Source organism: Apaloderma vittatum, unplaced genomic scaffold (genome assembly GCF_000703405.1).
Source record: "Apaloderma vittatum isolate BGI_N311 unplaced genomic scaffold, ASM70340v1 scaffold8223, whole genome shotgun sequence".
Classification (NCBI taxonomy): Eukaryota; Metazoa; Chordata; class Aves; order Trogoniformes; family Trogonidae; genus Apaloderma; species Apaloderma vittatum.
Genome location: NW_009709767.1, coordinates 49,206 through 66,371, shown reverse-complemented (window position 1 = coordinate 66,371; position 17,166 = coordinate 49,206). Strand labels below are relative to the sequence as shown.

The 17,166-nt window shown below is 41.6% G+C and overlaps 1 protein-coding gene across 1 annotated transcript in view; it reads left to right on the top strand.

Moving 5' to 3' along the window:
• KIAA1958 (KIAA1958 ortholog) overlaps positions 1-17,166 on the top strand; it is a gene marked incomplete at its 5' end in the record, with an annotated part of 24,239 nt that overhangs the window by 5,935 nt on the left and 1,138 nt on the right. Inside the window, one exon of the mRNA XM_009867050.1 lies at positions 16,735-17,166. This exon is cut by the window's right edge and continues 1,138 nt beyond it. Coding sequence (XP_009865352.1) covers positions 16,735-17,166 — 432 coding nt within the window. The remainder of the gene's footprint in view (positions 1-16,734) is intronic.

Here is a 17,166-nt window from a genome sequence, read left to right as displayed (position 1 = left end):
GACGCTCTAAAGTTGCATTACATGCAGCCTAGAGAAAATAGTGATACTTGGATATCTCAAACCATGAATGGAAAAGATTTGGTGTTATTGTAGAAGGGTATGGAGAAAGACGACTCAGAGGAGGATAGAGCTTATTGTGTAGGAATGGAAGTTTTGATTCTCAGAGAGGTAGGACTTTGTAAGCAGAATTGCTGAGGTATTCATGAACAACACTCACTTTCTACCTGAAGCCTGAGGGTGAAGATGTGCTTAACAAGACAGTGCAGCAAGACATTTATGTTCCAGTACTAGTCCAACACCACGAAGATGGGAGCAGAGTTCCATGAGGATACACTAAAAAAAAGTGTCAAAGATGTGACGAATCCTATTCTGTGGGTACCATCATGGTGCCATCAACATGTGTATCCATCGCTGAACTCACTTTGCTGCTAGGTGGTGTTTTACATCTACAGGCAGAGTTTGGAAGGGAAATGGCTTGTTCCCAAGCACCACTGCTTTGTTAGCATGCTGCACGCTGTCCTTCTGCCACGGTGGTCTAACAGTATCGGCAGTTGAATGTGTGCCGAGATGGATGGTGCCCTGGTCTGCGCTGAGGGCACAGCCTTACTGACTCTCACGTCTCCGCTCTGAGTTCCTCCCCATTCTTTTTTGCAGCTGATATGTCAGGATCCCAGATCAGTGCCTGGTGATCAGCTTAGCCTGGTGACTTCGACGAAGACATAGTTGTGGTCCTGTGCTCTCATCACAAGAGGGTGCAAGCAGTGGCACTTAACGTGGCTTGACTCTTGTGCTCTCCGTGTGGACAACCCTTTTGGGTTCCAAGTGTTCATATAATGTCTCTGTCTGAACATGATTGCTATAAGATTCAGTGCATCTGGGGGTTGTCTGATGCTGCTGTAGAGCTTTTAGGTGGAATATTTTTAAGTATTTTTCTGCAATCAGAGGGGCAAGGATGTCTCCCTTTCCACACCCACACACCACCTCCCCATCCCCCAAACACTCTCCCCACAATTGTATGGGTTGAAATTGAGTGGGCACTGACATCCTTGTGTGATCATAAGAATCATTAATTAGAAGCTATTAGATGAGCATCAAGATATTACAAGACTTAGAGGAGAAGGAAGTCTTCCACACCTCTTGAATTTCCACTTTTTGACTAGGTTTAGCTTAAACTCTTACATCACTGTTTACACTGAAAAAAAAATTAAAAACTTTCAGCTAGAACATTCCAAGGAAGTGCAAGCAAGGGAAAATAATGCCTTTTTTTCAGAGGTATATAAAGCATCAGCCATACATAGAGAAAGGCCAAATTAATCCCTGCTGTAATTCTTCCAAGTCCCTTGGAACTGTACCAAGAGTGAATGTAACACAAGGCAAATAATCATGTCAAAAGAAAGTTACAAAACTTTACTTAAGCTCTTCCAAGAACACTCAGATAATTGCTGATCCGTCTCTGTAACTTACATATAAAAATTGATGATTTTTGGCTCAAGTGACTGCCGACATCTGCCTGCAGGGACATACGCTGCTGAATGTGGTCAAGAGAACAATTAAACATATGCAGGGGTGAGACAGTCTTCTTCCTCGGTGTGTTGGAGTAAGAGTTCAGAGTCTATTGGTGACTGTTTAGGTCCCATAATTGGTATCTATTCTTGTTCCAGTAGCTGAACTAAAAATAAGAAGTACTGAGATACATAATTAAAAAAAAATAGCACTTTTTTTTTTCCCTTTAAGCTGCGAGAGCCTGGTTTATTTAGAAGAATAAATTTAGATCATTATAGTTTTAATTATCAGAGAAAGGAAGCTAGTGAGTTGATTAACCACCTCCTGCACTGCTGCTGCCTTCTGATCTTGCAGCATGGAACTGTCAGCTCACTTCAGCCTTCAGTTATCTGTTCAAATGCTGTTAAATTATAAACTAATGTTTTGGGGGCTTTATTCTTGTAATTCTGCTAATGAGGCTGATATAACTTATCATTACAATATTTCAGCTTTGGCAAAATAATCATCTGTTTGCTTGTATCATAGAATCATAGAATAGTTTGGATTGAAAGGAACCTTAAAGATTATCTCGTTCCAATCTTCAACTAGACGAAGCTGCTCAAGACCCTGTCTAACCTGGCCTTGAACATCATCAGGGTACACTTCATGATAATCAAACTTTTAAAAAATGAAACCATATTACTAATAATCCTAATATAAGAGTATATTTTATGAAGTTGCTCCTACAAGAGGCATTTATCAACTTACTAATTCCTGCAGGAGAACACTGAAATGAAGATTCATCAAATATTCCAACACCTTTAGATTTTCATTGTACTTAAAAAAAGGTATTTATCATTATTTAAGAATTCCACATGTATATTCTTTAGTTGAAATTCCTTCCAGATGCAGAAGGCTCATGACATCTTCTCTGGAACCCGGAATACCAGTCGTGGTTATGTAGAGGGCAATTTGTTTGCTGTCCTAAATGTTAAATATTTATCAAAGCAGTTATGCACACAAGAGATTAGGCTGCTGGGGGTTTTTATGTCAAGGCATGTTTTCCCTGTGCACCATGATTGTCCTCCGAGTGGAACTACCTGCAGCATGCAGACATATCTCCTGGCAGCAGCATTACTGAATATATATATATGTACATTTTGGAGGAAACTATTCATGAGTATTTACACTGAAAGTAGGTTGATGTGGGAGACATTTGGGGATGGGCTTTCAGTTGTATTTCTGGAATAAAAGCTGCATAAGCCTATTAATCCTCTGTAACAGGTGAGGAATGGTAGTTTCCATGGAGTCTATGGAAGCTGCTTACCTGTAGCTAGGAGAGAGTTGAATCCTTACTCTCAGAAAGATCTATTGCAGTCAGGCCCCAGCAGTTTTTTAAGGATTAAGTCTGTAAAGCATGCCAAATTCAGCAGCCAAACAGTTGGGAATATTCCCTGGGGTTCTGAATAGAGGAATCGCATCACTGAAAATTATTGACACTTCACTTAAATACATACTTTTAGTGAAGAGAAACTGCCCACTTGAGTGGTTGTGTTCTGGAGCATCACTGCTCATTTCAAACTTAGAAATGTACCGTCTTCCACATTACCCCAACATGAAAGGCAGAAAAGCAAAAAATAAGAAGCGCAAGTGAGAATTAGAAAGCAGTCATTTTTGCAAGACCAACATGATCTAGGTGCTGTGCTCTCCCTTTCACTAAAGGCATCTTAGACTCCTGTTCTGTGGAAAGTGCCGTGTTTTGTGATACTAGTATATAAAGGAAGAAAGTAAGGCCTCAGCTGGTTCCAGCTGTCCTGAAAGCATATGGAAACAACAAAGGAAACTGGACAAGTCTCTACTGAACGTCACTTTATTTTTAGGAAATCGAAGATTATTTAACATAGTGGTTTTGATCAGAGATCTCTTTTCTTTGTGTGGTCTTTGCAATTGCTCTGTTTAATTTTGGAGCTATTTTCATCTCATGATTTGTGAGTCTGTAAGTAAGAAAAGAGAGGCAAGGCTGGATCAGATTGGGGTCTGCAGAGGAGATGCAGTACAGCAGCCAAGAGAGATACTTACCCTAGAAAGACCTCGTACATACATTTTTCTTTCGCACTTTGGATGGGGTCATGGAATGGAAGGGACTTGGTGTTTTAGGTCAGGATGCTTTCTGAGAGTGTTTTTCCACTTTGGATGAGGCTGATAGTTCCCTAAATGTATCTACAGAACTATTTCATATATGTATTCAATTTATAAGTTTTTAATAGCAGCAGCAAACCTTGGGAAGAACTGTGTTCACCTGTCTCCATGATGGGAACATGCCAGTTTTGCATAAGCTGTTCTGTGAAGCCAGCACACAGTGACTTCTCATTTCTCCCATTTAGCTCATGCATAAATTATATTCATCTTAGTCAGTCTTGTTCTGTCATGTCATCTTTATGAGCTTGCAGTGAACCTAGAACATGCTTGAGCATGAAATAGATCAGTAAAAATGTCCAAGTGTGTTTTCTACCTAAGCAAGATAACAATTTTTTGAATGCAAAAATTCTTGTTTGATTTTTTCCAGAAAAGACAGAAGTGTGATGGTAGATACTTCGTCATGGCTGGCACAGCACAGAGCAGCACTTCCTAAAACATCCAGATCCTGGATACAGTGAAACATGCCAAAATCCGTCTTTTGTTGATAGAGTATGTTTAAATGAAGCATATGCCCCTGCTATTTGCAGGAAGTGTTGAACCAAACCATTAAATCAGAGCCTCAGTAGAGAGAAACTGAAATGCCTACTGTCCCTGATGGATCTTTCTTGTTGGGACAGTCCATGGTCTGGTGACACAAAAGCTGCTTTCAACATTGCTTTTTATGAACAGCTCAGATGTGGCTTGTGGCCTCTGTGGTACAGGTGGGCAGAGCTGTATTTTCATTGCCCAGAGGAGTCCACATTTGTCTGGAGCCAAGCAGTGCTGCCCTACAAAAATGGCAGGATGCTGCTGATGTCACAGATGTGTTAGAGGCAGCAGTTCTTGGGTCTTGGTGGCCACCCAATCCTGCTTCTGATAGGAGCTGGGAACAGGGAACAGCTGGGAACTGGGAACAGCTGCATGCATGTTCTGAAGACCTTGCTGAGTCTGATGGAAGTTCTATGTTACGTGATTAATTATACATTGGCCACATCTTACTTATAACATATATGTGTCACTCCCATTAACTTTAATTGAACAGTAAGTGCACATACACACACAGAAGTACTGTGCGTGTTCCCCTTGATTAAGCTCAGGATATCTTTAGACTGGCAGTGACACTGTGGTCTGTTGTTCCTTTTCATTAACTAGGCCTTCATGATTAAAACATCACTTGAAACCATACAGCTATGGATTAATAGTACTTAATTGCTTGCTGATTTGTCCTTGGGGGCGAGGTGAAGGGGGCGGGGGGAGAGAAGGCTGGCCTTCTGTGTTTTATTTAGAGAAGGAAAAAAAATTGATTCTGAGCTATTCTGGTACAGGTCACATCACCCCCATGCAGAAGCTGAATGTGCTGTATTACTGAATTATTTCCATCAGTACATACGTTACCCAAGATCAAGCCTGTGAAAGATAAAGGTGTTTATCTCTGATCTTTGAATAGCTTGCTTCAGTGTTCTCTTTGCGCTCACCTCTGTCTTAACTGGGTATCTGCCTAATCTCTGCTTTACTGCTGTGAGTGGTCAGGGATAGCAGTATGCGTGAGCCACAGAAGTGTGGGTGTTTTTGCATGGGAATAATTTAATTTTGTCCACAACTTCATGCACTCCTCTGACTGCGGTGAACTCTGTCCTTCAGTCATGTGGATGTGCCAGATTATGGGGATTTTTTTTGTCATTGACTCTTGGGAAATGGAGTGTTGCCAGTTGTTTGAGACTTGCTTTCTCTTACTGGCTGTACATCCAAGAAAACAAATTTACAGACAGGAAAACTATTCTTGACACTATAGGACAGCATTCATGCCTGTATGCGGATGTTATTGCTTTGCTTTGCTTTTTGCTCGCACATCCACATTTCTTTTCTCTCAATATATAAATAAGGGTCTCTTTGCCTCTGTTTCCTCTCCCCTGATTTCAGATAGCCCTCAGAAAACTTACAGCCTGACAAATAACTTGTCCCATTTTCCATTGTCTTGTATAGTTGTTAAAATCCGACTGTTTATTGTGCTAGTGCATAGTAGAATAGTCGTCATACATATGTATAACACACATCCATAATTATATCCATTAAAATGTACCCCATGCCACCTCTTATGTGAATTAGTTGGTATTAGTTTTAGTATGAGCTCATTCAGTAGGAGAGGAATGGATTGTTCTTATTCTACATAGAAGAGTTTTTATGGAAATAACAATACAATCCTGGCAGGAAATTTTTGACAACATAATTGCAGAAGAGAAATAATAATATTCTGAGCAGCAAAGACGTATGTATGTGTGTGTATGCTCTACTTTACTCAGATAGAGCTACAAAACAAGATTAAATATCTGTTCAATTAAATATGATAAAGTAAGTTTAAACATATATTCAGGGAGAGAAATAAATGGGGTTTGCCATGAACAACAGCATGGTTCCTGACAAATGTGTGTTCCCTATCTGCTGTCTACTCTTGTGCTCTGTGTCCAGCTGCTCCTGTGCTTCTTGGGACTCTTCGTCCTCATCCTGGCAGATGCCTGGACATGTTGTGGCTGGTCTGGAACAACGTGTGCACCAATTGGTCAGCCAGGCTGTCTGAGCAGCTGCCTAGCAGAGTATCCTAACGCCCGAGATCTGTGGCCTTTCCACAAACTGGGATGTATTCATGTCTGCCCTCTACCCAGCTGTTGAGTCTCCCCCAGACCTGTAGAACCTTTCAATTTTTGAACTTCCACCCCTTCCTAACATGGTGAGAGTTGTGTTTGCAAAGATTAAAGTGAGGTTCAGCATCGTCAGTATTTTTTCTGGAGCACAAAACAGAGAGGACTTTCAACATAAGCTCAAAATTGAAAAGCAGGTTAAAAGATCCACCACAGCACCTGTTTCACTTTAAATGTTGCCCTTCATCCTCTCTGGGGAATTGCTAAAGAGCTGGTCCTTAAATTCTGACGATGAAGGAAATATGTACCTTAAAAGTGTGCACTGAAACTAGATAGACAAGGCTCTATACTGTGAGCTCTTTAAGAGTTCGTGCCCTTCACAGGTTGCTTCACTCTTACTGGAGAATATACAGTGCGGGAAGGTAAAAGCAAATTGGTCGGATTGGGTGAAATCACCATCAGAAAATTTAAAAGAGCAAAAGTGCAGGCTTAATAACATGACAATTTAAGATAGGCTGCGAGAAAAAGTACTGAAATGCAGTTCTTTGAGATTCATGTGCTACAGTGTGTTATCAGAAGTCAATGGCATGAGCTTGTAACACGTTGCCTATTAGACAGATAGTCTAACAGATAGTTCTCCCAGAACAGAAAAGGGTACTTTTTGATTCGCTACCAATGGCACTTTAATAAAACAAAGGTCTGCAGTCTCTAGTAAGCAATATATCAGCTAAGCTCTGTCAGCCTGTGTAGAGAGCTCCATAGCATGATTTATTGCGTTAATTACAGTCATGTGGGTCTCTTGCTCTTAAGTCTGAAACTGCTCACGTTCTCAGCTTGATTTAAGAATACACTTTGGCCAAGACTTAAAGTGCAGCTTATTATGATTAATGTAATAAAATTTTTATTGCATACTCCTTTTCTTTGTTTCACTTCTTGTTTCCCCAGTTAGACTGCATCATTCTGACAGATATAAATTAGATTTCAGATGATGAGGATCCTCATCTGTTTTTAATCTCTCTCTCCAGTTTTCAGTTTTATTCTTTTTTTCACATCCCTTTGTTCTGATTCTCCTCTCCCCCTTGTCTTTATTTCCTTTCCATGTTTCCTAGCCCTGATTTTCAGCTGCTGTCTGGAGTGAATCAAAAGGAGGCAAACTTCACAGCCATGGCTTATCCCTTTGAGACCTCTTGCATTCCTTTCTCAACCGTGCTTAATAAAGTTAGCTCTTAAATGCAATTACATTAAAACTGGCGGTAGGCTGTAGCTGAGAATGCACTAAGCCTTTGGCGATGTCGGGTGGCATGTAAAGAGAAGACTAAACTGTAAGGGTGTACGTGCTTGTGTCCCACTTCTTGTTCTTCTTCCATAGGGCTTGCAACTGCAGACAAGCACAAAGCTCCACTGTGCCAAATTTTCCAAAATGCTTTATAAATTTGTACCTGTGATTTTGTGCAAATCAGACCACTAGTTAAATTTCTGGCTGAGCAATCGGTACCTGTGAGATCTGTTTACACATGTAATTCTGGCTTTCTGTCTATGAGCACATAATGGTGGAAAACTTATGAAAAATGTTTTTCTTATGTTAGAAGTGGGTTTTTGCCATGGGAATTTGTATTTTTCCCCTAATGCTTTAAATTGGACATGATAAGTTTAATGCAATGAAGGAACTGTTTCTCAGATCTTTACAGTTTTTTCTCTCCTCATTTCGTTTTTTGCTTCATGTTTTTCTCTTAGCGACATTTTAACAGAATCACCTTATACATTTAAACGTTACTCAGTTGTGCCCTGCTTCCACCTTCTAAGCATATAATGACTTGGTCCCACTGATTCTACCTAAACATATACTTAATTACAAGGACCCCAATCCAGAATGCACTTAAAATATGCTTTGTTGAATTGGAAACTTATTTGGGGGAAAAACAGATATTCTACTGAGGATAGTGTGCAGCACTTTCTGGAGTGGTGCCTAGCCAGGCAAGTCCCCTTGGAAAATTAGTGTATTGCTTCTGCCATGCATCATCCAGCTTCCATTTCTCAGAACGAGTCAGGCAGCCGCTGACATACTCCTTTAATTCCTTCTGCCACAGATCACGAAGTAAATAACTTGCTTGTAAAGGGCAGCATTTCACTATGTGGCTAAAAAGTCTTGGCTAAAAAGGAATTCAGTTTTCCAGAGTTAAATGTTTAACCTGAAGAAATTGACAGAAGATGTTTCTTACCTTTAGCCTTAAACTGAAATCAGTACTTTAAGTTTTCTAAGTGGAGTTAGCTGTAATTTGGTTGGAAATTATTAGAAGATTAAATGGCTGAATACAAAGATGCATGCTCAACATAAAGCTGACATTTCCTTCATGTTCTAGGTAGTATTTTGATAGCAGCTCCAGCAGCACTTCAATTTCACCAGTGTACCTGATTTTTTTAACTCAAGTGCTGGAAGACAAGCAATTATGTGTTAGAAGTGAACATAGCTGAAGGAAGTTTAGTCCATTATTTTGAAAGAAAGTATGTTTGACATTTTTTTAAGTTTTCTAATGATTTCAAGTTTGGAGTATAAAAAACTCCCAAGAATGACTTTTATGTCTTCCACCTCTAGGAAGAGTTGGTTCCCTGAACCTTTGTCAATTATATAAGAGTCCAAATAATTTGTTTTTATAAACCTTCTGTAAAGGTAACACCTACTATGGAAATAGGAGGGAGATGAGGCAGGGCAGGTAGACACGGACTTGGGTCAAGGTGTGGGTATAATCCATATGACTGACTTGGAACAGGACGGATAAAATGTCAGACTCCAGTCCACCTGTGAGCTGAGTACATTTTGCCGGACATCACCTAAGTACCAGATGTATGAGTTTCTCCAGTGCTCTTGCAAAATATCTTCTGCCTCTGCTGTTCTCTGTGCTGTGCCCCAGGGAGCAGCTGTAGCATTCTGCTGTGAAGTGCTGCAGTGTTGGGCAAGCTTAGGAGAGCTGGAGTTGATTTATTTGTTCCTGGCAAATGGAGGTGGGATCTGGGTATGAACTGAGTAACCCAACTGTCAGGGTACACAGGACATGCATTCCATTTTGCATTGCAGCAGTCCACACCAGTGGATCACAGAACAGCTTCAGAAAGAGATAGGAAACTATGCGATCTCATAACCCGAAAATACCACTGTTCACTGCTCAAGGAAAGAAGTGAAATGTGAGGTAAAACTAGCAGGCAACACTTCTCTTTTCCAATATCCCTGACAAAACCAAAACCATATAACTAAATGAAGTGGAGATCATACTTTGAACAAAACACCTTTGATTTAGAAAATGCATTTTTAGGACCTGTCTGTTGAAATAGCTCACATAACACATACAGTCAGTTGGAGAAAGAAGGGAGCCTTGTACCAATCAAAGGCCCTAGAGCACGGCTGTTCTGCACCATTCGTTAGTGATTGCTAGTATTCACTGCGCAAAAGACTGATCAAGTCAGTCCTAAGAGGACATAAATTCTTAATTGTTTGTCTTGGCTACAAACTTTCTGTTGTCTGAGGATCATGAAGTAGTCCCGCTAACACTGATGTGAATTTTATTGTTGATTTTGCCAGCAGCCAGATTGCCTCCTGTCTTTTCAGGCTCTTGTGATGAGAAAGGAGTGAAAGTGAACACAAACTGAAAATCAGCACTAGGGTCTTAGCGAGCATCATAGAACGATAGAATCACAAAATGTTTGGGGACCTCTAGAGATCGTCTAGTCCAACCCCCCTGCCAGAGCAGGATCACCTACAGTAAGTCATACAAGAATGCGTCCAGGTGGGTTTTGAAAGTCTCCAGAGAAAGAGACTCCACACCCTCTCTGGGCAGCCTGTGCCAGGGCTCTGTCACCCTCACAGTAAAAAAGTTTCTCCTCATGTTGAGGTGGAACTTCCTATGTGCTAACTTAAACCCATTATTCCTTGTTCTATTGGTGGGCACCACTGAGAAGAGACTGGCACCTTCCTCTTGACACCTGCCCCCCAGATATTTCTATACATTAATAAGGTCCCCTCTCAGCCTTGTCTTCTCAAGACTGAACAGCCCCGGTTCTCTCAGTCTTTCTTCACAGGAGAGATGTTCAAGTCCCTCAATCATCCTTGTAGCTCTCCGTTGGACTCTCTCCAGTAGGTCCCTGCCTCTCTTGAACTGGGGAGCCCAAAACTGGACACAGTATTCCAGGTGTGGTCTCACCAGGGCAGAGCAGATGGGGAGCGGAACTTCCCTAGACCTGCTGGACACACTTTTCTCAATGCGCCCCAGGATCCCATTGGCCCTCTTGGCCACAAGGGCACGTTGCTGTCCCATGGACAACTTACTGTCTGCTAGGACTTCAGGGTCTTTCTCCATGGAGCTACTTTCCAGCAGGATGTCCCCTTTTATCACATCATTTGGTACCTTGCAAAAAAAGTTCAGATGACTAATGTTTATTTTAATAACTCTAACTTCATTGAGATACCAATGTATAAATATTCCCATGCTCATTTGCCTGCAATCTATGTCCTGTTTATTTGACAGAATCTAAAGCTTGTTAATTTTAGGATCATAAAATATTTCACTGATAATTTTGTTGGAGGAGGTTAACTAAATAGAAGCGTAATTTGTTTTTGCCAGAAAACATCTTTCATAAATGGATTTTAATTAATACATTTCCGTAATACTACAGATTTTACATGCTAATTAAAGCCCTTTCTGAAAATACTGAACTGGAGTTTGACTTAATGTAGTAGAAATAGGGCACTTGAACAGTTAAAAACATTTTAGTAGCAACATCAGATGGGTAGGGCAGAAATTCAAGAAAAAGTGCATGAGCGCTTTCTTCTGTTTCAATAATCTGCAGTTAACAAGTTAATCCTTTGATCCTGCAGAGCTCAGAAGTTGTTAGATGTCAAAACCTGATGAAAGTCCCCAGGCAATCACAGGGTTTTCCCCCTCTCTTTTGGCTCTGACTCACCAAGCCTAAGCTTAAATAAGTATGATTATTATGGCACGGGAAGCATGCTTTATTTGGCCTTGGGACTTCCTAAAGAAATGGTTATTGTTGGATATGAAATAATTACAATAAAACATATGTATTTTTGACTTAAGCCTTTGACTGCTGCATGTATGTAGGAGCTGCCCCAAGGAAGTTAGTCTGTACCAGACAGTAAAAGTGTCAAAAGTATGATTCTCCAAGTGTTTATCTCTACCTGTCTCTTAATCTCAGGGGCTCTGTCTCTTAATGCCAGAGGCGCTTCTGCTGGTAAGACCTGCTCTTACCCTCATCCTTGCTTTTTGGCAGCAGGACATGAGAATGGCTTTCACTTGGTTATTCCTGTGATGCAGTGAAAACCAGCTGTCAGCTTTCCAGGTTTTGCATGCAGAGAGAGGACAGACATTCAGGATGGTAGCATTCAGCCACTCCTGATGGGAGGGCTATAGCACTACTTCCAGGAGGTCGTGGTTGTCAGAGGGTCTACCAGCCTTTCCTCCACCATGACTTGACCATACCTCCCTTGAGCAACAATGTGACCTCTGCCTGCCTGCCTGCAGTTGTTGGCTTGAGAGTGTCATTTGCCTGCAGATGCCTTCTTGGAACAGGAGGGGACAGGAGAATAGAAATGTAGGAGCAGGCTGTGGTTTACATTAACTCTTTTAGTGGGCAGCATATGGCCATGGCTTGTTGGCTGGACATCACTGCTTTTCAGTAATAGCAGAGCAGGGTCAAGAGCTCTGCTTGGGGGACGCAAGAGACATGTGGTGCCTTGTGTGCAGTTAACCAGGCTTTTCACCTGAATGAAAACATTTTAGTGGAAGCAGGTCTGCTGCAGAAGCAATTTTCTAGTCAGAACAGAAACTGGGCAGAGAAGACTTTGACTGGTATGTGATTACCACCAAAAAGAAAGCCTTACTTTTAATGTACTTCTGAGATCTCACTGCCTACCTTAAGCAAAGTTTAAGACTATTTGCATGATAGCCTGGGTTCATGACTCCCACTAATGTTACAAATCGTCTCCGAACAACCTCCATCTGTCTGTCATGAAAGCAAGTGCCGTTCCCCCTGCCATACCTAGGTGCGGAGGTTATGTCGTTTTCAGGGAGTCTAAGTGTGTGTATGTGTACGAGCTGAAATAAAATGGACCTTGAGTTTGATAACTGCTGATAACGTTAAGTCTTGCATGCATTAAGGTCAGATTATAAAAAGATCAGAAGGCAGCTGTTGCTCTATGGAACAGATCAATCTCCTGGTTGCAGGCTAGCCTGCACTCCCACTAGGCTGTCTCTGCCAGGTCCCTTTATCTCTTTGGCTGCATTTAAACCGGTACACCTAAACTGCTCAACACTTTTTCAAACCCTTGTTTTGGAGTTTATGATGAACCCTACAGTGGTGTTTTACTGGCTTTTTCCACCATGTTCTGGTTTTCTTGGAAATGAAACTCCGGTATGGTATCAGACAGAAAACATGAGAGCTCCGTGTCCTTTGTGCAGCGATGCAGCTGAGGGGGCAGGACCTCAGGAAATGCATCTCCAAGTCAATTTATTTTTTATGCTTCTGCTCCTAGTCTATAAAACAGTGGTAACAGCACTACCAACTCCAAATACTGCTTTATGACAATGAAGAGGCATTAAGGATAGCCTGCCTTGGTGGATTGATGACGACAATAATTTTTGGTTGGGTGGCTTAGACTATTTTGCTAGCCAAGACAAATTAGACCACAACACAAGAGCGTCTGTCTTCCTAGAGGCTAACAACAGACACCTACAGAAGAAAGGTGCAAGCATATATGACACCTCCCCACTCTCCTGTCCTCCAGCAATTTGCTGCTCAAGGCCTGGCAGATACAGAGGTGTTTCCTGTACTGAGAAGCACTTTGTGACTTGTTTCCTGTACTTTCACCCAGTTTTGGAATCCATGCACACTGAAGGGTTAATGCAGTGGAGGCCCAAGAGCAGTTTTATGTTTGCAGTAGTTAAGGAACTAATGCAGATTCCTGCCAGTGTCTTCAATAGTTTCCAGCAAAACTAAATTAATAATAAATTTTTTAAAAAAAAAGAACCCACAACAAAAAAACCCCACCCAAAACAAAAGGAAAAAAAGCAAGCCCTGTCCAAAAAAGCTTTGGTCTCTATTCAGCAAATTGCAACCAAGAGAGACCAAGGAAACACCTGTGTTCCAGAGCCCTGGCACAGGCTGCTCAGGGAGGTTGTGGAGTCTCCTTCCCTGGAGACTTTCACAAAACCTGCCTGGATGCGTTCTTGTGTGATCCACTGTAGGTGTTCCTGCTCTGACAGGAGGGTTGGACTAGATGATCCTTTGAGATCCCTTCCAACCCCTGACATTCTGTGATTCTGTGAACTATGAACTGTTACATTGAAACACTCCTGTGTCAGGACAAGAGCATTGGCTTTCAATACCCAGACACAGAGTTGAACTCTTGTATCTCAACAGTTCTCTCAGCTTGTCAGATCCATACCATAACATACAGATTTTCAAAAATTCCCTGTGATGGCACTTGAGACATATTTTAGTCTTGAGTTCTTAATAATTGAATTACTTTTATTTAGCCTTTCTTCATCTGACAGCGTGGGTGTATTTGGAAGGAACAAAATGATGTAATTTTTGTGTTCTCCTTGTCCTGTCAAAGTTTGTACAGAAAGGATGCAACGTGCACTTGGTCTTGGGTACTAGTGATCCAAGTAGCATAACTGTACCACATCTGGCTAGGACGGAGTTAACTTTCTGCATAGCCACTCATTCCCTGCTGTGGTTCACATTTGTGCCTAAAATGCTGTTAGTGATCACTAGGTTTTTGGCCGTTGATGAGCTGGATTTGCACGGTGTCAAGGCTTTCTCTTTTTCCCACTCAGTACTCCCAGCAGCTAGGTTTAGGACAGCAAGAGGGCAAAAGTCCAGACCAGCTAAAGGCATATTCCCTGCCCTACAACATCATTCTCAGCAGTAAAAACTGAACAGAGGGTTTTCTGGGGGGAGGTGGACATTGCTCAAAGACTGTCTGGGCATTGGCCTGCCTGTGGGAGGTGGTGAGTGATTGCCTTTGCATTGCTTGTTGGTTGGGTTTCTATTTCCTCTTTCCTTTAGCTATTAAACTGTCTTTGTCTTGACTCAATGAGTTTTCTCACTTCTGCTCTTCTTATTCTCTTCCCTGTCCTTCTGGTGTGGGGAGTGAGCAAGCAGCTGTGAGATACTTAGGTGCTGACCAGGGTCAGCCACCACAGTAATAGAGAATAAAATTATGAAGTTGGCAGAAAACATAGTTTGGTGACATTAAAAGTGTGCCTAGATACAATTTATGTCTCTGTGGTAGCTGGGAGGTAGGTCGTATGGTTTCTTTCAGAACTATGAAATGTCCCTGGGTCAATGAAGTAAGACTTCAGTGACATGAAGGATTATGTCTCCTACCTCAGCTATCATAGGTGATAAAGAGCTTAGTTAGGCTCAGCTGCATCATCTGCTTCTGCTGTGGATGAAGAGCATATGCAGATGATGGCAGTGGCTCGAGTGGTATCTGATGGCTTTGGCTGTCTCAGATGCTCTTGGGTCTCACTGCCTTGCATTTGTCTCATGCTGAGAGATATCCCTCATATTTGAATGATTTGAGTGATCTCATAGAAAGATGATAATCCATTATCACTGCAGGCTGGATTCACAATCAAAGTTGTTGTAGGTCTTCTGGTGTGACTGGATAAGAAGCTGACCCATTTTCTTTAACATTTCCCACTTACCTTGTAGAGCAGGGTGCAGGAGTGCAGCGTTTCCAGGATGCTGTTTCACTCATGCAGCTTCAGGGGATCTTTAATTCAGCATGGGTTTTATAACTGTTATGTGCAGATGTGGCAATTTCCTTTGCAGATTAAGGAAAGATGCCATAACATAAATGACTGACTGGGTGTCACTGCTGTGTTGTGACAGGCAGTCCTTTAAGAAGCAGTGATTGATGACATGTGTAAAACCAAGCTATTATATATGCGGTTTATATTGAAACAGTACTTAAAATGTGGGCTGTCAGTCAAAGCACTGATTACTTACACAGTGCTCTAATAAATGGTGGTGGGTGCAGTGAACAAAGTACCAGAGTAAATGTTTGTTTCAGAGCTTCAGACACCTCTGAAATATGGTTGTCTCTGTATTTCCAGACTGCATCTAGCCAAAATAAAAGGATATATCCTATACATTGCCTGAAGCGTGAGACTTCACTGCAGGCTGCTAAGACCTCTTTGATACTGGTATCAGTACTAAAACTGGTTTCTGAAACAGGCTGGTGACCTTTTCTTTTTTCTCTTGAGCACAGTTTGAGCAAACCTCAGTGGTCTATGACAGCATTTTTCACGTCTGCAGAAGCCTCCAGAGGCCTCAGCTGCAGACCCCTGTTCCTCTGAGCTTTGCAGAGGCCTCTTAATGAAACGCTGCAGGTGGGCTAGGGAAGGAGATAGGGCCACTTTCCTTTCCCTGCTGCCTCCCCTGTTAACAGGCTTGCAAGAGAGAGTGGGGTCAAGAAGCGAGCGTCTGAGGACTGCTGCAAAGCATCGACGTACTGCCTGGCCTGAGGTGAGCTTGGCCTGATTGACAGAGAGGCAGTGGGAACTTCACCTGGTCTCACACCACTCTGAGGTGTGTTTGTTGGGTGGGAAACACCTGACCAGCATTACTACATACTGCTGAAAGGACACGGAAACATGTGGGGTTTGCAGTGAGATAGAGAAAAAAAACCCTTGCTTTTCTCCCCTCTTTTGCTTATTAAGTGGAAGAGAGAAGAAACGATTTTCCAGTCACAATTTCACAGAATAGTCAAGTCATTGTATTTTTTTTTCTTTTTTTGCATTTGTTGTTAATTTTCTGAAACTATTAAAGTTTGTAAGATTCATGATGGTTCCACCTGTGTGCTTGTAAGCTGCATCCTTGTGCGCATGGATAGTTTATGTATGCCAGGAAGACATCACTTAAATGTAAAAAGCTTTTCCTTTTTATACTTGTCTCATGATGAGCCCGAGATTCATGTGTCAATAACAACTATCATAGCAGTAGCATCTAAATATTGAGGTTTGATGTATCATTGATTATAAGAACCTTTGAATATAGCCTGATAAAGCAATATAAAGTTGTTTCTAGAATTTGATTTTTCTCAAAATAAAAAGAAATGGTCTCAATTTTACTTCCACTGTCAAGGTACAGCTTGATTACGTAGAAAGACTGTATAATCACATTTTTCTTCCATATCATCTGATGTGAACATATTGACTATTTTTTTTATTCTTTACATCTGTAAATTACACATTGCTGTGTAGTCTTACCTGCCAACTCCTTTGTTAGGATGTGCTGCATTATTTTGTACTGTACATTTCTGTGTATACTTATTTAGCTCTTTAAAAATGTGTTTGATTAAAGATTATTTTTGCTGTCATAAATATGATGCTGTCTTTCCTCTTCTCCATCTTCCCAGACCAGGATGAGAGAGCTGCAGAGCTCAGCAGAGAGCAGAATGAGAAGACCATTCGCAGCACGCAGACGGCTCTCCGCAATTTCCGAGAGTTCCTCATCTCCAAGTACCCCTCTGAGACCCGGGAGATCTACGTCATTCCCTGCAAAGAGCTTGATGCCTACCTTGCTTCCTTCTTTGTGGACGCGAGACAAAAGGATGGGTCTGAATATGAGCCAAACAGTCTGGCCAACTATCAGTGTGGGCTGGAGCGGTATCTTAAGGAGCACAGGTATGGATACAGTATTACAAGGGATAAAGAGTTCAAGAGGTCCCAAGACGCTCTAAAGCAAAAACAGATAGAACTGAGGTGTAAAGGAAAAGGAAACAAGCCGCACAAATCCATGAAGCTCACCTTTGCTGATGAGCTTATCCTGCGCAAAAGAGGCTTGTTGA